Below are 25,174 nucleotides of genomic sequence, written 5' to 3'. Positions count from 1 at the left end.
AAGTTGAAAGAATGATGATTTTGGGTCAAGAATGATGATTTTGGGTCAAGAATGAGATTTTCGCTCCTGACCCTTCCAAAGGGTCCAGAGCGAATTTTCTCAAAACCTCTCTTTGCTATCAATTTTTTGCTGGATCAAGTGTGGGCTAAGGTAAATTCAAGGAGAAGTTGCCCCTGAGAGTGACTTTAAGTTGCTAGAAACCATGAAAGATGAAGGAATTGAGCCTAAAAATGATTTTCGCTCCTGACCCTTCCAAAGGGTCCAGAGCAAAAATCCTAAAAAACCATCTTTTCTTCCAAAATTTGAGCAAAGTCAAACCTGGACAAGGGTGTGAGAAGTCATTTGGATTGCCTTAGAGTGAATTTTGGTCGCCAAGAATGCAAATTTTGAAGCCAAACGAGAATTTCGCTCCTGACCCTTCCAAAGGGTCCAAAGCGAAATTCTTAAGATCACCCTTTTTCCTTGCAAATCAAGTCAAGATTTTGGTTTTTATGACCTGGAGAGGAGTGAGGCAAGGTGTTCTAAGTCTTGGAGGTGATTTGAAGTTGAAAGGATGGTGAAATAGCCCTAAAACAAGATTTTCGTTCCTGACCCTTCCAAAGGGTCCAAAGCGAAAATCCTAAAATCTACCTATTCCTTTCAAATTTATGCTAAGCTATGCCTAGACCAAGGTAAAAGATGCCCTTGTGATTGCCCTTAAGTCGATGGTTGTCTCCAGAAGTGATGATTTTAGGCCAGAAGAGGAAATTCGCTCTTGACCCTTCCAAAGGGTCCAGGGCGAAAATTCTTCAATCACTTATTTTGCCTTGCAAAATCAAGATAAACTTGGGTTGGATGAGAGAAGAAAAGTGTTTCCTTGCCTTGTGAGGTGGATTGAAGTTGAAATGATGAAAAAAAAGTGAGCTACAAACAAGAAATTCGCTCGTGACCCTTCCAAAGGGTCCAGAGCGAAAAACACTAAAACCATCCTTTTCTCCAAATTTTGTGCTAAGTCAGGCCTGGACTAGGGTGAGAAAAGCTATTTGGAATGCCTTGGAAAGATGTTTGACTTTCAAAAATGTGAATTTTGAGCTAAAGTTGGAAATTCGCTCCTGACCCTTCCATAGGGTCCAGGGCGAAATTCTTATAGGGTCTGTTCCTGAAGAAAATCTTGGGCAAGTTTCATGTTGATATCTTTTCGTTGATGATTTAAGTTGAAAATACTATGTTGAAATGAATTTATCATGTGTCCTTAATCATCTTTTTGTTTGTCTTGCAGTTAAAAGGCGACCTTCTCCAGCCCAGCATCATCAAGGACGGCCTTCTCCGGTCCAGCATCAACAAGGACGACCTTCTCCAGCCCAGCGTCATCAAGGACGGCCTTCTCCGGTCCAGCATCATCAAGGACGACCTCTTCCAGTCCAGCATTCAAAGGAAAGGTACACCATCCATCCTGCACATCGAAGACAACGGAAGTTAAAGCAAGGGTTCGTTGAAGAAGCAGACAGTTTGAGAAGAGTTAATTAAAGCTAGCTTCTCAGCAACATCAAATTGAATATCTACCAAGTTACAAGTGTCAGACAAGGTGGCATCCCAGTCATCACTCCTCCAGTCGGATTGGTCCACCTAAGCGTGTCTAGATTCAATGTACCTGACTCATGGGAGATGGCACAAACTTCGATGTACCTACCCCGGTTCTCCATTGGTCGAATATTCCAGAGAAGACATGTGTCCAAATAATGCAATTATTTCATTGGCCAGAATTGAGTTTGTTGTAACAAACCCTAATTAGGGTTTTCATTGTAAAATCTCGGCCATTGATCTCAAATTGATCTGAGCCATTGAATTGTATTGAGGGCGCTATATAAGCCCTGGCTCCTCATTTGTAAAGGCTAATAGTTAGTCAATAGTTGATAGTAGGTGAATAGTTAGCTAATAGTGAATAGTCAGTTGATAGAATAGCAATTAGAGTAGAATAGCAAGAGAAGGCAAAGATTGTTGCCAAGATGTTGTTGTAAAAGACTTGTTAAACTTCATTGAAGAAATGGTGAAATCTATGGGTCGATTCAACAATTTGCATGGTCTTTATACTTCTCAGATTTGATTTCATGTTATTAGATGAGTGGAAGAAATGTGTTTGATTGATGGTGAAATTTGTATATCCATACTACTAGCAGTTTGTTGATTGCAGACTTGCCTTGTGTAGTCAACTGGAATCATTCAGCTTAAGCTTAACTTCAATTGTCGCTTCTTCATTGATATACATCAGCCTGATAGTGTCTATGCCTGTAGCGATGATCTGAACATCATAAAGCTTTCCTCCGAAGATCGCACTAACCTTGTGGAGATGGTCCTGGGATGTCAAGACAAGACTTAGTTAGAATTTCATCAAAGGTCATTCATTGTTCCTACATTCTTAGTGTCAGAATTAGATCCTTCCCTCACCCTCATCCTTTTTTCCCTTTTTTCAAAAAATCTAGGCTAGTGAAATCCTGTGATTCCAGCAAATCAGACGTTTAGGTCGTCAAGTGCAAGTCCCCTTGTGATTCTAGCAAAAATCACATCATACCACAAAGAGCTTATCCACGAGTAGAGATCCTACATAACAGGAACCTTGAAGCTTCTCCGATTGATCCTTCTACGATATCTTCAGCATTCGGGAGCTTCATTCAAGAGAGGATAAGGTACCTTTAGGTATTTTATTCTATGTTTGGTCGTGTACAAAATAGACATCAACAGGGTCGTGCAGTAAAACCTTGCAGATATTGTGAATTTCTAAGAGTGCTATTCAATAATGTTTTGCTGTTGCAAGTCAACATTGAGATGATTGGTAGATAATGTGTCTTCCTAAAGTAGTGTGGCTCTTTTCTTGCTCTCGAAAGGTCAAGCCTTGGTATGAGTTCTATTTTTGGTGGTGCAAGGAAACAATAATTAGTGCTGGGCAAGTTTTTGAAGGTCATGGTTTATATCTTTGCTGCTGCTGTGTAATCAGCATTTTATTACAGACTTGTACCAGTCCATTCTTTGGCACTTCAATGCATATTTAAAGGCTTTTGAATCAGGCATGGATATGGAGTTGAACTTATCTGGTGTTAAGATCAGTTTTTCAGTAAGATATGTTTAAATTTTGGTTTCAGTATTATTGAGTCTGAAGTTGGTGCTTCAGCCTTTCGACGTTGGTACTTCGTTAAGGAGTCGGTGCTCTTAGTGAGTTGGTGCTCACTTATGTAAACTGAGTTGGTGCTCATTGGGTTGGTCCCATTCTATTAATGAAAGTTTTTTTACCCGAAAGGGTTTTCCACGAGAAATCGCCTGAGTGTTTTTCATTCCCAGCTTTTGGGAATAGATTTCAGTGAGATCTTTTCTCCTGTAGCTAATAAGTTGAATTCCATTAGAATGTCATTATATGTTGCTACAGTATGTCACATTGGAGTAGAATAGATGGATGCCAAAACTGCATCCTTGCATACAGATTTAGGGAAAAACATTTACAAGTAAATCTAAAGAATTCAAGGTGAAGGGATGAGAATCTAGTTTGTAAATTAAGAAAGGTTCTTGCAGTCACCACATATGTTGACCACTATATGTACTACAAACATGTGGGTGATTATATTTTAATTATTGTTTTATATGTTGATGATATCTTGATCATTGGAAACAATAAAACACTAAACTTAAGAGGCTCAAATGTCTAGTATGTTTGATACAAGGAAATTAGGTGCTATAAGGTTCATACTTGGTATGGAGATTCACAACGACAAAGATAGCAAAAGGTATGGCTGAACCAAAGGAAGCATCTTGAAATTATTATAAAATGATTTGGAATGCATGACAATAAACTTACAAGTATCCCTTTATTGGTAACCACTATATTGAGTTTGTAATAGTGTCCTAAGTCTATTGAGGCATTGAGGACATATACAATGTTACACATGCTAATGCAAAAGCAAGCCTTTTGAATCCAATGGTCTATATAAGGCTAGGCATTGCCTAAGCAGTGAGTTTTAAGTAGGTTTATGTCAAATCCTGAAAGAGAACAATTTACTCAAGGAAAAAGGTTCTCAAGTACTTGGAAGGATCATATTCTTGTTTGTGTTATCATGGTACTAATGATGTTGGCAATGTGTTAAAAATTTAGGAGTTTGTTGATCATGAGTGGGCTTGTGATCTAGACAACTGGAGGTCAACTAGCAGAGCTGTCACTATGTTTGGAAGAGAAATGAATTGTATGAGCCAAAGGCAACAGACAATTGCTTTATCCACTACTGAAGCTGACTGCATGATAGCAACCCATGCTTGCAAAATGCAACGTGGTTACATATGCCAATACAAAAGCAAGCCTTTGGAATGCAATGGTCTATACAAGGTTAGACATTGCCTAAGCAGTGAGTTTTGAGTTCATAAAAGAGTACAATGGATTCAAGCAAAAAGGTTCTCTAGTACTTGTAAGGAACATCATATTCTTGTTTGTGTTATCATGGTACTAATGATGTTGGCAATGTGTTAAAAATTTAGGAGTTTGTCGATCATGATTGAGCTAGCGATCTAGATAACTGGAGGTCAACTAACAGCACTGTCACTATGTTTGGAAGAGAAATGAATCGTATGAGCAACAGGTAACAGACAATTGTTTTATCCACTACTGAAGCTGACTATATGATAGCAACACATACCTACAAAAGGCAATGTGGTTACAAACACATTGTGTAGTGTTGAACTGTGACAATTGTACTAGTTTTTATAGCTGTGTAGTGTTTAACTGTGACAGTCAAAGTGCAATATATATGGCTAAACATCAAGTATACCATGCTCAAACTAAACATGTGGATATCCAATATCCTTTTGTTAAGGAGATGGTTGACACAAGAAAGTTCAAATGGAGAAAATTATTATGCAGATAAATATTGTTGATTATTTGTCAAAACCTAAGTACTGCGAAGTTTTTGTAGTGCAAGAGTTATCTTCTGGTTTACATTGTAAACTCTTCTGTGCTAAAATCAAGTGGCAAGATGTTGGAATTTTGAGTGCGCTATTCACCTGCAAAGAGTTTTTGGGTGTGAGAAGACTTGGGATTGTTCAAGATCTTGTTGACAAGTTTGATCTCATATTGGTATAAGTTGTCAAAAGCCTATGAGGTAGGAACACAGAGGAGTTAGAAATAGCAGTCTGACATGGAGATTTGTTACAAGCCAATGTTACTATGGTAGGAATTGGATTATGATTGATGAACATGCTACTGCATCATCAATTAAGTTGTTGGAGGATGTATGGCAGTGCAAGTGAACATGCAGCAATGTTGGAGAACATGCAACGACAATTAAGGATATGCAAATATTCTAGAGGGTGCTCCGAGGTACTATAGATGGTTATAATCAATTAGAAAGGTGTCTCTATCACCACATACCATAGGTAGATTTTGATTGTTGCGAAAGAAGGCATGTTCACATTTGGGAGCATTATGGCCCATAACCTTTTAACAAGTGTGTGTGCCAACATCTAATCATTTGAGTTAGTTATCCATTTGGAGTTGTTCAATTAAGATGATGTGTGACATGTTGATGTCATGGTACGACCATGATATGGTTATGTGAAGCTTGGTGTTCCATGAGTGGTTAGAATACCAAGACCATTGGGTTCCCAATAAATCTTGGGTTAATTTCTTGTCCATGGCGCAAGTGCAATAGATTGTTTATGTGTTGTCATGTAGTGTGATTGAAGAGGTTGTATGTTGTAGCTTCCAGATTAAAATACATGTGAAGAGACTAACTGTATTTGGATTAAGTTTCATATTAATATGATTGTAAAGTGTCCTTTTGCTGGTGGTTTTCTTTTCCCATAAAAGTTTCCCACACAAATCCTTGTCTCATGTGTTGTATTATTTCATGTTCTTTCCTATTAGCTACTAAATGAATTGTTACAAAAAACATGGTTGTAACTTGGATCACAAAGTCTAATGGTTTCTAATATCCTAGTTTATCAATTGTCTTTTGGATTTAATATCTAACAATTAAGCCATTGGAAAACGTTTCTATGCATTTTGAGATGTATTTACCAATCTCTAAAAGTAAAAATTGATTATCTATATATGGTTTTGGATAGATTTAGTGAAATGCATGTGCTAATACTGATTCCTAGGGTTTATTGTATTGTAAACACACATGCCCTATTGCAAATGGGAACCCCCTGTTTTGCTCGTTAGCTTAGTTGTTTTGCTTAGTTTTGCTTGGCTTGGCAGTAGTTTTGGCCTCCTAGCTGTTGGGAGAAGGTAGCAAGGTCCTTGTCAATCCAAAAGTGAGCAACGACAACTGTTGGAATAAGGAAACAATTCCAATTCCCTTTGTCAAAATTGCCTAAGTATCAATGAGAATCCCAAAATCCTTGATTGAATGACCCTAGAGTGCAAAGACTTATTAGTCAGGAAAGGGTATGTTCAAGTCAAGAATGGGTAGGTCGAATTAGGAAATCCAACATCCAACTTAGGAAGAATCCTTGCTTATTATTAGGGATGTGCAATTGATCCAAGGAAAAAAAGAAAATCCATGAGGGACCTTCAAGATGAGGAATATAGTGCAAAATCATGAGAAAACTTCACTTGACATGCAGACCTGAGCGAATTTCCCCACCAAATTGATCATTTCCAGGTTTGAAACACCATTACCAAGAAAATTCCAAGTCTGAAATGGTTATTTCCAGATTATTGGAAGGGTTTGTGAAGCATTTTTTGTGAATTATTGATGTTTTAGGATAAAATGTGTTCCACAACTTTTCTTTGAAGGATGATTTTCACAAAAATTCTTTTAAAATCTTCAAGATGAATTAGGAATGAAAGATGTTGAATTTTCATTTTCTTGTAAAGATCTCCTTGCATTTCACCTAAGTGTTTTGGAATTGACTTAGGATATATTCACATTTGTAATCCAAGGTGTGTTTTCTTTTCAAAAGTAGATGTTGGGTGCTAGGACTGGAAGTGTTTCAAGATAGGCACAAATGAAGATTGACGCAAGGAATCTAATGGTAAATAAAGGAGAAGAACTCAACAATGCAAGGGAAGATAAGGTCAAGGATATCCAAGGAGGAGGATGTCGAAGATGAAGATGGCAATGTGAAAGAATAAGACAAGGAACACAATTTGAAGAAGACAGGTTGAATGGAAAAATTAGAAGATGCTGAATATCAAGAGATATTGTTGGAGATGCAGAGATGTCTTTATGATGATATAGAAGTGGGGTTGAAACAAAGAGTTAGGTGAAGGAGAAAATTTGGAAAACATGCAAGTTGAGGTGGCACCTACTCATCTCCACCAATCAAATAATTCAAGGTCAACATGTCCAAATTCATCGAACCTAACTGATCCAAAGAAGAGGAGATGGACGTGTAGGAGGCATTCAATAAGATATTACAACCTTTTTCTTATTGGTCCTTTCTTTAAAAAGGGGATGTCTATTTAAAGACTTCCAATTTTCTCATTGGTTGGCATTAAATGTATGAGGTGTTAGGTATAACTAACCCCACCTTGGGGTTTCATTGTCTAATCTTGGCCATTGATTTAGAATCAATTTGGGCCCTTGCTTTGTAATTGAGAAACCTATATAAGGCTTTCTCATTTCATTGTAACGGGGGGGAGATTAGAAGTTGTTGTCAAGACTATGTTAGAATAAATACATAATTTTCATTAAAGATATGGCGAACATTTGTATGAAGTTTCAACATTTTGCATGGTTTCTACTTCTCAAGCTTTAGTTAAAGTTCATTGGATTTAATGGAGAAATGCAAAGATATTTGATAAATTCCTTGGTTCTTAAAATTTGTAGTTTGTTGATTGCAAATTACTTTGCATGGTTAACTTGAACCTTATTGTGGCAATAGTTCGATTGTGGATGTTCATTTGGATTGCGCCAGCATTGGGTATTTAGATGGATCATGGATGTTTACGATATGAAAATCTTTCACTAGCTTTGAAGATTGCACTCTTTCTATGGTGTTGTGAGCTACCGCTGGTTAAGTAGAAAGGAGTTCCATGAGGAATTTGTCTATCCAAAACACTATCCATTACCATCATTGTCCTTAGGTTCTTAGCTTAGATTCTCTAACCCTTATCCTTTTGTCCTCTTGTTTGAAGAGTTTGAGTTAGTTTAGGAGGAAAGCATCACTTAGATTGCCATAACAGATGTTCATAGTTCCAGCTTTGAAGAAGTGAGTCCCTTCGTGTAAGCATCAATATCATATCATTTCACTGAGACTATCCATTGCACGTGAACCTTGGGGTGACCTTATTTGATCATATCTTTAGCATTTGAGGTTTCCTTATTCAAGAGAGGATAGAATACTTAATGTATGTTATTCTGTGTTGACAAGTGTCACAAAACACCCGTCCACAAGGTTTTAGTTGTTCTAGTTTGTAAGAGTGTTTCCCCTTATGTTTATTTGTTAAAACCGTACTTTATATGTTAAATGGCCCTTTATATTGTAGTGTTTTATTTCAACATTGACTAGCTTGTTTCAATTTATCTCTTAAGTCTACAATTTGATCCCTATGTTTCGTCATTGCTATACCAACCCATTTATTTCTCTTACTGGCGTTTATCCATGCCTGCCTTATGCCTTATGCTTTTGGTCGTATGACAAAGACTTTAAGGTCCTCACTAGCATACCATGCATCCTGTCCTTGTTGTAGCACATGTACCCTTCACAGCACAGTCTTCATTCAAAATATTTTACCAACACAAATTTGCACTTTGATGCCATCTCTCCTTGGCTGCTGAGTTGTATGGTCATGTGCCCTTGAGCTGAGTTGAAGACTTGTGATTGGTTATTAAATCCTTACATGTACGAACTGGGAATATTATATACAAAAGGTTATCTTGATCTAAGACATGTGGCAGTTTCTTATTACGATGCATGCCCCACTTCACTACAAAATCTTAGTAGTGGACTACACTCTCTTGGTGAATGAGTTGTGTTGGCATCCACATGGTCACACCTTATTGCAACACACCACTCATTTGCAGCACAATGGCGACTCCTATGACAACCACGTGCTTGCACTCTCTTGACATGTCTCCTTGGTTCAATAACATCCCCTGCCATATCATACATTGTTTATTGATGTAACACTTTGTGATTGGCTTGTAGATATCCATGTATTTCAAAGGCAAGTGTCAAGGTCTTGTAAATTTGTACAACTGGCAACATTCTATTGCAATGCACAATTCCTTCACTCTAAGTCTATTTGTTAGTCTCTATAAGTATCTTTGTAGCATGCTGTCTGTTTAAAAAAATATTAAAAGATGGCCTGGCCATGCTGTAGACCAGATGCCTATAACTAGAGACTCATAACAATTGGAACCAACTGCTCACCAACAAAACACTAGTATAGTTGCTCACCAAATATTAATCAGTGCACAATGCCAATATTTATGGAAAATCATGTTATTCCATAAGACTTCACAATTTTCCTTTCAAGACTCCAAGAGAAGCATAGTAGATCAAGATGTAATTAAGTCAAGAAATGATCCATCAAGGGAAGAAGGCTTCATGAGCATGCAACACACCAAGTACATGATGACAAGTACGATGACCTTAATCCATCTTATACATATATGGATCACAACTCGACCATTAATGACGTTGGTCAAATATGATTAACATAACCAATAATAGATCCATAATCAGATATGTTCATAAGATAATGTTTCATCGTCATCATCATCATCAAGACGACATGAGGAAGGTATGATCCATACTGAATCAATGACCATAATGCTGTAGTAATCATGGAAATATTTTATGCCAATTCCTCTTCTTGAAGGTAACATATATCCATACTTCATCAATCATATATATCCATTCTTCATTACCACTGCCATCAGATGGAGTATTATCATTATCAAAGACAATTCGATGATTCATGATTAGACTAAAGCATCCATCGAAGGAAGATTCAATGAACCCTGTCGAACAATAGTTAACATCCAATTTCACTTGATATAACAGCGATTCAGAGATAACAATGATCATTAGAATAGGAATGATGGTAATCAGATCAAATAATGACAACAGAATCCCAATCGGCATATCGAATCAATAAAACACCAGGTATCCTTAGATCATCAAGGTACAAGAAGATCGAACATGTCTATAAGCTAAAACAAATCAATTTAGAAGAAGCTGACTAATCGAATGATTAATCACAAATAAGACAACAATTTGGAATAGTTAATGTTAAATGGTGATTATGATAAACAAACCGATTGCTATGAAAAGATGCAAACGGAGAGGCACAATTAAGAAGAGTCATAACTATTAGGAGACAACCATTTCCCATCATACATAATGAAGATCGAACTCGTTCTATCAAGGGCATCGATTTGGAAACCTTTATCTCTTTATATCCTTTATTGGATCTGCTCGTAGAGCATCAGGCTCTTGGCATATTTCGGTTGCATAGTTTGAAGGCAATATTCAGGGACGGCACCATTGTTTCAAGTGCAAATCGACAATATCAGAAACAGCATCATTATCAGTGTTGCAAGAATACATATTCATATCTGAAACAGCAACATGTCGCTACAAGTGATATCATCATACATACATTGCATATATTTAAGGATAGAAATCAGAAATAGCAATTCGTTGCTATATGCGATAGGAAGACAATATAGCATATTCTCCATTGTCAAATCAGTGAATGCTAATATCATACTGAACATCAAGATCATCCTTGCATAATTGTTATCAGTTATATCAGATACAACAGTGATCAATATCCAATATATATATTTTATTCTTTGAATAAGATTATCATTCTCTATATATATCTGATCAATTGCATAATCTAAACATTTGAGTGGTATCATAGATCATAATTCATAGTGTTAATTGAGATTTTAAAGGAAAGAAGTCTCTTGAAATTGATCTTTGCAAGTTAATTGTTCCTATTTCCTAATTTTGAACTTAAAAGGACATTACAGATTACGTGTAACACTCCATTATTTGGAACAATTTATTTATCAAGGTCAAAATGCCCAAGTACAATGTTTATACAAGTAGAGATTACTGACTCATTTTGGGTTAAGGGGCATTCTCTTTCTAGTATTAACAAATATAATATATTGACAAGAGCATAAATAAATTACATTACCATAAGAAATGCAGACTATCACAATATATAGATATATGCTTTAGTTAATTTTTGTCAGTGACATTGAAAATATTTATATTGCATGCAACATTAAATGTGTTGTTATGAGAAAAAAAAAAACCAGCAGAATACTTGGAAATCCATCTATCCATAAGACAATGTATTTTAACTATAGTCCACAAGCACAAGAAATGGTAGCTCACCAAGAAGGGTGTCATGAACAAATCTAGCTCTACGAGCCATTTCAAGTTGCTGCTCAAAAGACAGTGGTGCTGAGATCTTAATATGGCTGCTTCGTGGAGTAGCGGCTTGTCTCACATGGTAGAAGTCCGTTTCTTGGGAATCAATGATTTTAGAGATGAAAACGCCATTAGGCCAAAGAACCTGCCAACAAACATTATTGAGTTTGAATTTCAGTTTTCTCTTTTTTGCAATAAATTAAATCAGGTGAGTCCATTTCCATTATCAATGAGATAAAAAATTGCTAAAACAAGCACAATAGTAAATAACATGCAAATTCTGGAAACTATGCATGTTAATCAAGAGCATTAAAAGTCTGAGAACAGAAGATGTTACAATTCTTACAAGATCTAGTAAACAACATCAGGGCTACTCCAAAATTTAAAGGAAAAAAATAAAAATAAAACCCTCTGAACATTCTTGAATAGTAGAAAGGAAACTCTCAATTTCTTTTATTTTTCATATCTAGTTTATACTTTAAAGTTATCATGAAGATGCCAGACTTAGAAGCAAAATACTGTGAGAGATTTACTTGTGGCTGGGACCCATGTACCAACCAAATTCAAAGGCAAGAAGTATTGATAGTGACCGTTAATATGACCATTGGATGTAGGAAACACCATTTCTCATACTCAGCATTGTTTTATTAATGTAATAAAACAATGCTAACAATCCCCTCTTTATTACATCAATTTCTAAAACACACATATCGAATAAGTTTCAGAAAACTTTGACATCACAGCTGCAAGCAATTTGATGAAAATGCTGGCACACAGTTTTTTTAGTATAACAAAACTAGAGCTGAATATATTGGTGTTGAAATTTTTCACAGATGACCTGACACAAATTCAATGTGCTTTGGACACAAAATATTGTATGGCAAACAAGTTTCAGCACACAATGATTGTCACATAAGAGGAATATAGGTTGTTTCTCAATAATCCATTCCTATCAATATGTGACATATCCACATTGTTTCACAATCAACTACACCTACACCACAATATTCTACTATGGTGGAAAATTTAGAAACAATAAATTACTTCCTAGTTCCCCATGATATCGGACTAGAAACCAAAAAGAATACAAATCATAAAAAGGATTTCCTATCATCAAAAGAATCTGCATGTAGTCTGTGTCAATGTATCATGTCAAGAAAAATTGAGCATTCTAATTATACTCCATGCCATGCACCATTGTACCATGGATGTACCTCAACATTTGCTTTGTTGATTTCCAATACAATACCTTTGGTTTCTGCATGAACCTCACTCACAGCATAGCTAATATATGGCCTAGGGTATGTCAAGTAATAAGACCCCCAATCAACTAGCCATAAAGAGTCGCATTTACCTTGGGTGATGGATCATTCCTTAATCGTTGCAAACATATCTCCATGAGAGTTGACATGGGCATGCAATCTACCATTCTGAAATTCTCAAGCAATGTCTTATAATAATTCATTTTGAGATCATGTTTTGTTGCTTCAATCATCTTCTAAGAATTTCTAGCGACAATTGGATCATCAATATATACACTCAAATATCAGAATATCCCCTCCTTGCTCTTAATGAATCCATGTTCTAACTGATGTTCATTGATCTTGATATACCAAGCTCTAAGAAATTGCTTTAAACCATGAAATATTTTACAATCCTGCACACTTCTAGCCAAGTGCAATGTATCCTTCCAGTTGAGTTGTAAAGAATATCTCCTTAAGATCTTCATTTAGGAAGGTGCTCTTCACATCCATTTGATGTTCTTGCCAACCAAACTGGTGCAGGAGCACATGGGTGAACTGGTGATCAGCACCACCCAAAAAGATTTTCAATTTTTGTGTTCTTAGTTTTTGTTTGATTGTCTTGATTTTGGCTTCTCTATTGGTTGTTATTTACAGTTTACGAGAGTGAAGTCTTGTTGTGACGTATTCACACATCGCCCCATTGCAAATGGGGACCCCTACTTTTTGCTTTCTAGGGTTAGTTTAGTTTGCTTGGTTGCCTAGTCTTGGCTATTAGTCTTTGCATTGAAGGGTCGCCAGGGGGCTCATTAGGATAGCAAGCTCTGCTTGATGCAGGTGGATCTCCTTAAGAGGTCAGGTCAATTGAGTGATTAGGGGTTATTTAGATCATTCCTAAGGTGTTTTTTGTGTACTATCCGGTCGCACTTCAAGTTGCTAGATCAAACCTTGGTTGAATGCATAATGTCCTCCTAGGTCCCATCCCTTACATCAAGGATAGAGCGAATTCGCCTTGAGAAGTCTGGAATGTCATCCTGATCCTCAAATGTCCTAAAATTTGGCTAAGTCTGGAATGTCATCCTGATCCTGAAATTTGACTAAGTCTGAAAAATTGAAGAATCCTCCAAAAACTAGATTTTGCATTATAACTCCTGGAGGTCCGAAACCACTCTCAAACATCCTGACAATATATATGGAATATAACTTAAAGTATAAGGAAATGTCACTTATACTTAAATGTTATATTCCATATATGAATCCTGACGGAGAGACTAAAGACAAATTTCGCTCCTGACCCTTCCTAAGGTTCTAGAGCGAATTTCCTAATATCTCCCTTCCTGGTCTTAATTTGGCTCATAAACCTTGTCCTTATGGCGTAGTTGAGAGAGTATTGAGGTGAGAAACAAAGTGAAGTGATGAAAAGTAAGGAATTTGAGCATAATTGCAAATTTCTCTCCTAACCCTTCTAAAGGGTCCAAAGCGAAAAAATTTCAAGCTCCTGACCCTTCCAAAGGGTCCAGAGTGAAATTTCCCAAAAGGACCTAATTCTTCACCTAAATCATTGAATGGTTGAGCAAATTTGCAAGGATATGGAAGGAAATGGATCTAGGATCAAGTCTAAGGCAAAGTCAATTCAATTTGAAGGTGAATTGAGCCTAGAATAGGAATTTCGCTCCTGACCCTTCCAAAGGGTCCAGAGCGAATTCCTCCATAAGACATTTTACATTGCCCAAAGCCATGAACTAATCCATGTCCCAAGTATTATTAAAGGCAAAACACTTGTTTGGATAAGGAAATGTGAAAAATGAAGTCAGAAATCAACCCAAAATGCAAATTTCACTCCTGACCCTTCCAAAGGGTCCAGAGCGAAATTCATATAAGACCCTATTTCTTCACAAAACCTTGAAGTGAATGCCAATTTGAACTAGATGATGATAGGGAGAGGCCTAACAAGTTATATCCAAGCCAAGGAAAGGAGAAAGGAAGTGAGAAATGAGCCTAAAAAGAAAATTTCGTTCCTGACCCTTCCAAAGGGTCCAGAGCGAAATTTCCATATCCTCTATTTTTCTCTTTGATATGACCAAATTTGTGACTCCTAAGGCATGGTTTGAAGGACTTTGATGTGTTCTTGCCCTTTGAAAGGTGGATTGAGGCGACGAAATGGTGAAAATCAACCTAGAATGAGTATTTCGCTCCTAACCCTTCCAAAGGGTCCAAAGCGAAATCCTCATTTTGACCCTCTATTTTGCCTTAAGCACTAGAAGGACCTTGTTTTGAGCTAAGAGGATGGCAAATAGACTTGATTGTGGTGAGGAGAGGTGAGTTTGATCAAGTTTGAACGTGGATTGAATGGAAGAAGTGAGAAATCAACCTAGAATGGAAATTTCGCTCCTGACCCTTCCAAACGGTTCAGAGCGAAATTCTCCATAAACCTCATTTTCTTCCTAGTTTAGACCAACATCTTAGTTCCTTGGGCATATTTGGAAGTGGATTAGCATGTTTTTGCCTTAGGAAGTGATTAAAAGTGAAGGAGTGAAGGATTTTGTCCTAAATCACGAATTTCGCTCTTGACCCTTCCAAAGGGTCCAGAGAGAAATTCTTGGAAAAACCTATTTTCCCTTTAGATGAGGTCAAATCCTTGGTTTCTATGGTGTGGTTGAAGGTGGATTGGTTTATATTAGCTTTGCAATGGAGATTGGAGTTGAAAAGATGAAGAAATGAGCTCAAAATATGAATTTTGCTCCTGACCCTTCCAAAGGGTCCAGAGCGAAATTCCCAAAATCTCTTTTTTTTTCCAATTTTGTGTCAAGACAAATGTTGATCAAGGTGAATTGAACTTGAAGATACCCCTAGGCATGCCTTTGAATAGCTTGTGACCACCAAATGTGAAGGAATTGAGCTAAAACTTGAATTTCACTCCTGACCCTTCCAAAGGATCCAGAGCGAAATTCTCTATAGGTCCTGTCCTTGGCCATGATTTGGAGCGAATTTCTCCTTTCAGGCCTTCTTAGGGGTCAAACAAGTGTTGCCTTCATGAGAGAGGGATCCAAAGATGAGAGTCCAGGTAAAAGAAAGTGAGAAGGATAGAGCTAAGTGAGAGAAATCAAGCAAATTATGAATTTCGCTCCTGACCTGTCCAAAGGGTCCAGAGCGAAATTCTCAAAATCACCTAGTTTGCTCATGATTGAGATCAAGAGATGGATTCCTAGGCCTTGGTGGAGAGAAGACTAGTGTATGCTTGACTTGGGAGGCATTTTGGAGTAGAGAAATGATGGAATTTGGACTTAATCATAAAAATCGCTCCTGACCCTTCCAAAGGGTCGAGAGCAAAATTCTTAAAACTTCTATTTTGCTCCCAATTTTGCATCAAGCCTAGTGTTGATTGAGATTAAAAACATCCTTAGGCATGCATTTGAGCAAGTTGTGGTCACAAAATGTGAAGAATTTGAGCCAAGAATGCAAATTTTGCTCCTGGCCCTTCCAAAGGGTCCAGAGCGAAATTCTTAGGAGGTCTAATATTTTGCCTAGGTCCTCGAGCAAAACCTATTCCTTGGCAATTTTGGAGGTGAATGATTTGATCTTGGTAAGGTAATGTTGAAAATGAGGTCTAATTGAGCAACTTTGCAAATTTCGCTCCTGACCCTTCCAAAGGGTCCAGAGTGAAATTCTTATAGAGCCTGTCCCTGGGGAGGATCCTAAGCGAATTCCATTTTGATGCCTTCTTGTTAATGATTTAAGGTAAAAAATGCTATGATCGGGATAAATATATCGTGTGTACTTAATCATCTTTTGGTTTGTTTTGCAGATGGAAGAAGATCAGGAAAAGGACGATCTTTTCCAAGCCCATCATCATCAAGGACATTCCAAATGCATAAAGGACTCAAGGTATTTTGAAGCATTGGAAGACTACAGGCGTTTGAGGAGTTGCAAGTTATCTCCAAATCCTTCACTTCGCCACACAAAGGAACCACATGATGACAGAGAAGAATGACCTTACCAACACTTCAAGGCGAGGTATGCTACCGGAGAAAGAAAACTTGACAGTAAGGAAGCCTCATCAAGCACATAGAAGATCAAGGAGTGCATCTTTCTTCGCATCAAGGACAGAGGAGGATCAACCAAGATACAAACGTCAAACAAGGTGGCATCCCAGTCATTTTTCCTCCAGTCGGATTGGTCCACCTCAGCATGTCCACATTCAATGTACCTAATTTATCGAGGACGGCACTAACTTCGGTGTACCTTCCCTTGCTTCCTATTGATCCTCACTCCTTGAATGTAATTTTCTCATTGGCTAAGGAAGTTTGTTATAACAAACCCTAATTAGGGTTTTTGTCTTGTAATCCTAGCCATTGATTCTAAATCAATCAAAGTCGTCAATTCGTAAAGGGCTCTCTATATAAAGCCCTGGCTCTTCATTTGTAAAGGTTAATAGTTAGGAGTTAGCAAAAGAGAGATAGTCAATAATTAGTAGCTCAATAGTAGATAACATTTTAGAGTAGAGTAGAAAGAAAAGGCAAAGATTGTTGTCAAGACATTGTTGCAAAAGACATGTAAACTTCATTGAAGGAATGGTGAATTCTATGTGTCGACTCTACAATTTGCATGGTCCCTATACCTCTCAAATTTAATTTCATGTTATTAGATGAATGGAAGAAATTTGTATGATCAATGGTGAAATTTGTATATCCATACTACTACCGGTTTGTTGATTGCAAACTTGCCTTGCGTAGTCAACTGGAATCATTCAACTTAAGCTTAACTTCAATTATTGCTTCTTCATTGATATGCATCAACCTGATGGTGTCTATGCTTGTAGTGGTGATCTGAACATCATAAAGCTATCCTTAGAAGATCGCACTAACCTTGTAAAGATGATCATAGCATGTCAAAGCAAGACTCGGTTAGAGTTTCATCAACGATCATCCATTGCTCCTACATTCTTAGTGTTAGAACTAGATTCCTCTCCAACCCTTATCCTTTTTTCCCTTTTTTAAAAATCAAGGATCAGTAAAGACCCACGTTCCAGTGATATCCAAAGTAAATCAGACGCTCAGGTCATCAAATGTAAGTCCCCTTGTGATTCCAGCAAAATCACATCATACCGCAAGAGCTTATCCACACGTAGAGACCCTACATATAAGAACCTTAGAGTTGCCTCGATTGATCCTTGGGCGAAATCTTCAGCATTCGGGAAAACTTTGTTCAAGAGAGGATAAGATACTTTGGTATTTTATTTTGTGTTCGCATGTGCATGAAAAACACATCAACAAGTCTCCACAACCTTTATTAGCATCCTCGCAGTCTATGCTAAGTTATGGAAATTGGTATGAATATCCATCACGACATACAAAATATGAATTTAGTTAGATGTTGTAGTTGAGACTGCATGGTAAACTTGTATGGGAAATGTGAAAAAAGAAGGCATATGAACAGTTTGACAAAATGCCTCTAAAAACGGTGTCTCATGGATTGCTATGATCGTAGGGTATACATGAAATGAATTTGTTGAGAAGGCTTTAGTTACTTTTAAGTAAATGCAATCGGCTGGTACAAAGCCACCATAACGACCTTTGCCAGCTTCTTCAATAAGTGACATCACAGCCAGTATGTGAGCTCTGAAACAGGGCAGGGACATCCATCGATGCATAAAGGATAGAGGAATTTCCCCAATATTGTAGTATGGTTATAAGGGATTTGCATTTATTCTGATTTTCAGCTTTGAGCATAATAATTAGTGATTACATCTGTTGTTCATATAAATATCAATTATGGATCTGCTATCACATTAATATTCCAAAACTGCTATTATAGTTAATTAATATTGCATTCAAGGATTTATCCAAACTAGTTGTGATTGTCGTGGAAGACGTCTGCAAAATGTGGAAGCATAGACTTGGCACTGGACTCATTGACCAAAAGTCTCATCGAATGTAATCTAGTGATTGCAGAAATCACACAAAAAATGGAATTAATAAACATTTTAGCAAATGAATTGACAGGTGTAAAGCCATATTCCACACCCTTTGCCAAAATCCTCATGGCTTGTGATTGCCTGAAATTGGCAGGTGAAAAGCCAAATGCAGAGTTTGGGATTGAACAGAAGTTGAAAAGGCTTTAGGAAACGATGAAAATAAAATTCCAGAGAAAGCAATATAAGAGGGAGGCATTGTTCATTGTGGAAGTGTGTGTGGTGGCTGCATAGAGAGATGAATCAGGCAATACAGTTTGGTTTGGTCTGGAAGCAAAAAAATGCATGGGGAATACAGAACCAGGCCAATGTGAAGGCCATTTTTGCTATGCTATTAAATTGTTGTTTTGCTCTTGAAATTTTAATAAAAACATATATCTCATTGCTGTTGTGATTTTGTTCAGTAACTGTATATTCAAAAGAGAGCAGAAAGGATCTGCTTGAAATTTTGGGTTTGGTGGGAGGTTTTGTTTTCTCTCTTGCATCACAAACTGAGATATCAAAGCCAAAATTTTGATGGACTTGATTTTATTAGCGAGGGCGAATGTCTCTACATAATCAATGCCTTTCTTTCAAGCATATCCTTTACCTACAAATTGAGCCTTATACTTCTCAATAATTACATCTGCTTTGTATTTTATCTTGAAAAACCATTTGCATCAACCTGCTTTCCTAGCAAAAAACCAACAAGTTCCGACATATCATTCTTCATCAATGTCTAGTATTCAACACCCATGGCATTTTTACATGACTTCTGTTGAACGCACTGCAGGACTGAGAGGAGGGGGTGAATCAGTCAAGACCTTAAAATCATTTCTTTTGATCTATAAATCTTCAAACCACAATTAACTTATTACTACAATTCTGAAACATGAAAGCACAAATCACAATAAACACATGAACACAAAAATTACATGGAAAACCCTAAACAGGGAAAAACCACAATGAGAATCACACTCACAATATGAATAACTCATTACAATGTTTCAGGCTCAAAGCCAAGGAGCTCACTGCACCTAATAGGACTTGCAAGACTAAGGTCCATAACCTTAGGGCAAGATACAAAGGACTTGCAAAACTGAGATTCAATGTCTCAGAGCAAGATACATAGGACTATACAAACTGCCAAAAGGAACACACCATCTTCAAGCGACCAATATCATGGCAAACACATCTAACATCAACCACTGTCACACTAAAAATATCATCAAAGCTCTTCAAAACTGACTTCGCACCAAATCTGCTTGCATATCATTCACATCTACTTCACATCAATTCACGCACAATCAATAACTCAACTCGTACAACTGTACATCTATATATACAAAATTATTCATTAAAACCCTCAACTAGGTTGGCCACAAACAGAATATACAATATTACATAAATTAGGCCACTTGAACCAATAATACCAAATGCAGTCCAATCCAGGAGATAGAGGGGACACCCAAACACATCACCACACATCCTTCTAAAATGATTCCAATGAACCACACATGCTAACACATCCTCCAAAATTGGCATCAAATGAAACGTGTAGATAAACAATAAAGCAAACTAACTGGCCAACCCCAAAACATCCTCCAATGCAAAATACGCACTAAAAATCTACACACGCCATGGTGAGACCCATATCAACATCCAAACTCAACCTACAATGCATATCCAAACCAAAAGAACATGATCCAAATAAGATACACCACCTCAATCAGCTAAAAACCAAACCAGCTAAAAGCACTAAACACAGAACAACATAACTTCAGTTGCCAATCAAACTAGCACTAGAAAACTGAACTGAAACACTGCACAAACCAAATGAACATGTTCTCCAAGCCGCAACACTTGAATCCACATATCAAAGAATTGCCAAGCATTCTCAAGACCAGTTCTGACAGACACCTCTCCATTAGAAACAACAACCAACTCTACCATTTGAGCAACAGAGCACCTGAAAACTTGATAGTACAATATACACATATCATAAACATTATATCCAAAACCGAACATCATAATTTTCACAAACCAGAGGAATGCAAAGCATTCTTCCACTGGGACATAAATACTCTTTCCTACATATAAATATTGTTTCCTGCATATCGAAACTTATACTACACCAGCCTTTCAAAAACACCTCAAACTTACTCAACATCATCACCAGACCTCACAACAACAACAAAACACTCACTTTTGAATCATCTAAACCATACAATGACATTAATGACAACACCAGACAAGTTGACATCAATGACAACACAACTCAACATAACTCAAGTTTCCAACAACTTCAACTCAAGAGTTTATTTCATTGTTTTTGATTCCAAGTTCTAAACCACAATGCACGTTATAGCTAAATTAACGTCCCCATGAAGGTGATTGTGATTCTTTCGCCCTTAAGTAGCCATGTATAAAATGGGACCTAGTTTCACATTTGTGCAAAGTTGGTAAGGATGGGGATCGAGTTTGTTCAATCCGAAACAAAAATTCCCTACCTTCTTCATGTCTAACATTCTCAAATAAGTCTTCTTCACCCTCAACTAATTTTATTTCATTATTTGGTAAAGTAATTGGTTAGGTAGGTGTCATACATGTGTACAACTACTCACATCCATCTAGCCTTCTAGGGAGGCACTCTAGTTGAGTCATATTGACTTCCTCCTTGAAAGTCCATTAAAAAGGCATTCATCACATTAATCTAATGTACTTGCCAACCAAACTAAATTACCATAGCCTAAACCATTTAAATGGTCTTGATCTTTGCACAATGCCTTCCTCCTAAGCATAGCCCTTAGCTACAAGTCAAACCTTATAGTTGTCAATACTTCCATCTACTTTGTACTTTATCTTGAACATCCACATGTATCCAATTATTTCTTCCCTAGTGGAAGATCAATAAGTACCTCGTGTTATTCTTCATCAATGTCTAGTATTTAGTGGTCATGCGTCAACTAAAGAGCTTCTTTCATTGTTTCTAATTATGAGTTCAAAATCAATGTGACATTAGAGCTAAATTAACTTTTCCCACCAGTCTAGCTGCAATTTTTTTACCCTGAACTAGACATATCTACAACATCCAACTTCATGTCCTTAATGGTGTTGAAATATCATTTAGCTATTTTATGCATAGTAGGTGAGGATGGAAATTGATAAAGTAAATTTTCACCTTGTTATTCATGTTTGTCTCTGAATCCTTCTACACCTACTTCATGTTTGTCTTCAAATCCTTAATGTAGTAGATGGTGAGGGAGGTGTGTTGTAAATACTCTCTTTATCAAAGGCAATATCTCTGCTGAAACACAATTTCTTTGTATCAAGATCCATTAGCCAATATCCCTTTGAGTCTAAGTTATGTCTAAAAATGATGTGCTTCAAAATGTTTTCATCCAACTTCTTTCTTTGCACCTTGGTGGTGTGCATAATTTTGTACACTAAAACACGTTTTGATATGAAATAATACAATTTTTCTTAGTCCAAGCTTATTTAGAAGTAATCCCATTGAACGCTTTTGTGGGTGCTCTACTTAGCAAATACATTATTGTTTGAATCGCATCTGCCTAGATTTCAGGAACCAACATACTTCATACTATGTCCATGATGGTACAAGTATGGCTCTCTGCAACACCATTTTGTTGCAGCATATAAAGTGATCAATTGTCTCTAGATCATGGTCATTCAACTAGTCTTACAACTCACTGCTCATTAATTGCCCCTCTCCATATAAGCAAATGGCTCTACAGAGGTGAACAATTGAATGTTCAACAAGGGCCTGAAACTCTTTGAGTTTTGCTAATGCTAGATTTATGTGAGTCATACATTACACCCACATTCTTCATGATCCTCCAGAAAAATTTGACAGTACTAAGAGTTATCATGATTGAACATTGTAGGTCAGCACAAATCGGTATGCTCCAAACCCAATGGACCATAGATCTCATATCAATGGAAGGAAAGGGAATATCTGAGAAACAACCTACTCTGTTCACAATCAAGGTGTGTTGAAATTTGTTTGCAATCCACAATTTCATGTAGATACCCAAGGAAAAGTGGGAAGAAAGAGCTTGCATATTCTGCAATAAGGGGGTGGTGGAAATAGAATGGATCAACCAGATGGCCAGCCTCATAGTCAAAGTTAACAGCAGAAGATCCGACATTGAAAAGAATCTGAAGATAAACTAATGATGATGATCTCAGTCCCATAGACTGTTTAGTCTCATGGACATCATTGAAATCTTTCATTCATTCAATGTCACTTCATCCTTAAAAATGTTCAACAGTAAAATATTCAGCTCCAAGTTAGCTATACTCAAGAGCACTATGCCAACATTTCACCCAATCAATTGCAGCTGTGAAGTTCAACACTTTTCAACACTTCTTGACTAGTGCTCTTTATTAGAATATTTAATTATATTTTAGTCACCTATATTTAGTTCCTTGTTTATGGTCATTTAGCTTTTTAGTTAATTAGCTTTTAAGCTTTATTTAGCATTTAGCTTTTTCTTTTTAGTTAATTAGCTTTTAAGCTTTATTTAGAGTTTAGCTTTTTAGTAGTTCACTTTAAACGACTTGTTCTTAATTTAGAACGTCGTCTTGTAATCTCTTTATATACGCTTGTACATTGTTGAATAGATTATCTGATTATTGAATCATTCATTCAATTTATTTTTCATGGTATCAGAGCGGGTCGATGGGATTCTTTAAAGTTTGGCGAATTTTTTAATAAAAATTCATGGCCTTCTTTCTCGAATATTTTCCAGATTTGTTTTATTGTTTTTTTTTATAAAAAAACGATTTTGCTTTTTTGAAGGCTTTTTGAGGGTTTCGAGGGTTTCTGGTTCGTGGGCGAATTTGTGTTGGGCAACAGTTCATGTTTTTTTTAGAGTTTTGGAGATTTTCGGGCCTACAACCTCGAGCTTTTTTTTGCAGATTGAAAATTTTCCTAAGGTTTCTGCAATTTTCGACTAGGGTTTTGACCCTTTAGTTCAAGTCAAAATTTTATTTTTCTTGCAGATTCTTGGTGGGTTTTTCGAGACCTCAACTGGGTCTTCGTTAGATTTTTCTGAGTGCATCGTTTTCTGTGCCTCAATTTTTGAGCCATCGGATCTGCATTCTATTTTCAGATTCTTGGTGGGTTTTTCGAGAGCTTTTTGGGGTTGGTCTCAGATTTTTCTGGGTGCCTCGTTTTTTGTGCCTCGAATTTTGTGCCAGCAATTTGCCTTGGAATTTTAAAACAGTTCACAAATTCTGCTATTTCTGTGGACGTTGGGATTTTTGTTGTTTTTTTTGGGCACTATTTATGCTGTTTTAAGTTTGCAGAAATTTTTTAATTTATGGGTTTCTTCCAAACCTCGAAATTCGTGCCTTGGAATTCGTGCCAAAATTCTCCTCCAAGGTTTCAAATTTTTTGTGCAGCTGCTTCGATTCTGATTTTTGAATCAAATTCTTTTCTCATGCTTTCACTAGGTTGACCTCGTTCAACCTCCATTTTTGTGATGGCATCTTTGAACAACATCATGTTGGAACACAGTCGGAAGTTCAACAGCTACCACAACACCTGGAAACAGTGCATGTTCACAATATTTGAATATCGTTGCCTTGATCAGATTGATTTAGGCCAGACCTCGTCTTACAGGTCCCAAGGTTTTTACGATTTTTTCCTGAAAAATTGTCTATCGATTTTCTGATTTTTTCCACAAAAAATCATGGGAGGGTTTTCACGATTTTTTCCTCAAAAATTGTTCGCAAGGTTTATAATTTTGCCTTAAAAATTATCTCATCTGTAATCCATGATATTCACGTAAGATTATAATTATCTGGGTTTTACCCTTTTTTTCCAAAAAAACGATGATTTGTAACCTCAGATTTCTTGGTATTTCGATTTTCTCCTCAAAATCGTAAATTCTCTTTTCGAGGGTTCCTATTTCAGGGTTTGACGGTTTTTTCCTCAAAATCGTGCTTTGTTGCAGTTAGTTTGGGTCGCACCTACCAGGGCGAACATCTGCAATCGTGGTATCTTGCAGTCAGTTTTGGAGTTGATACTCTTTTGCAATAGGGTTTGCCGATTTTCCTCAAAATCATGGTTTCAGGTTTCAGTTTGGTTACTCAACGTCAAGTTGGATGGATTTTGGTATTCTTGGTCATTAACACTTTTAAGATCCAGGGAGGGTCTCCACCACAGCAGAGTGTTCTTTTCATTTGTGATCAAAAGACCTGCAGTGTCTTTTGTAGGGTAGTTAGTAGATAGAATGACCATTAAGGGAGGGTATTAGAATATTTAATTATATTTTAGTCACCTATATTTAGTTCCTTGTTTAATGGTCATTTAGCTTTTTAGTTAATTAGCTTTTAAGCTTTATTTAGCATTTAGCTTTTTCTTATTAGTTAATTGGCTTTTAAGCTTTATTTAGCATTTAGCTTTTTAGTAGTTCACTTTAAACGACTTGTTCTTAATTTAGAACGTCGTCTTGTAATCTCCTTATATACGCTTGTATTTTTATTTTATTTTATTTTTTTATTTTATTTTTTTTTCGATCGGTAATTGGCCGAAGCCTGAATAGCTTTTCACTGGAGCTATGAACCAGTGGGGACACAGTAGGAGGCCCCATCCCCA

General features: G+C 36.9%; 1 protein-coding gene across 1 annotated transcript in view; it reads right to left on the bottom strand.

Moving 5' to 3' along the window:
• LOC131077555 (uncharacterized) overlaps nucleotides 1–25,174 on the bottom strand; it is a 164,545-nt gene that overhangs the window by 6,302 nt on the left and 133,069 nt on the right. Inside the window, exon 13 of the mRNA XM_058015073.2 lies at nucleotides 11,323–11,503. Within this exon, the coding sequence (XP_057871056.1) occupies nucleotides 11,323–11,503 (181 nt within the window). The remainder of the gene's footprint in view (nucleotides 1–11,322; nucleotides 11,504–25,174) is intronic.

The sequence above is a fragment of the Cryptomeria japonica genome, chromosome 6 (genome assembly GCF_030272615.1).
Source record: "Cryptomeria japonica chromosome 6, Sugi_1.0, whole genome shotgun sequence".
NCBI lineage: Eukaryota > Viridiplantae > Streptophyta > Pinopsida > Cupressales > Cupressaceae > Cryptomeria > Cryptomeria japonica.
The sequence above is the reverse complement of the archived record's forward strand: the minus strand, read 5'-3'. Positions and strand labels throughout refer to the sequence as shown.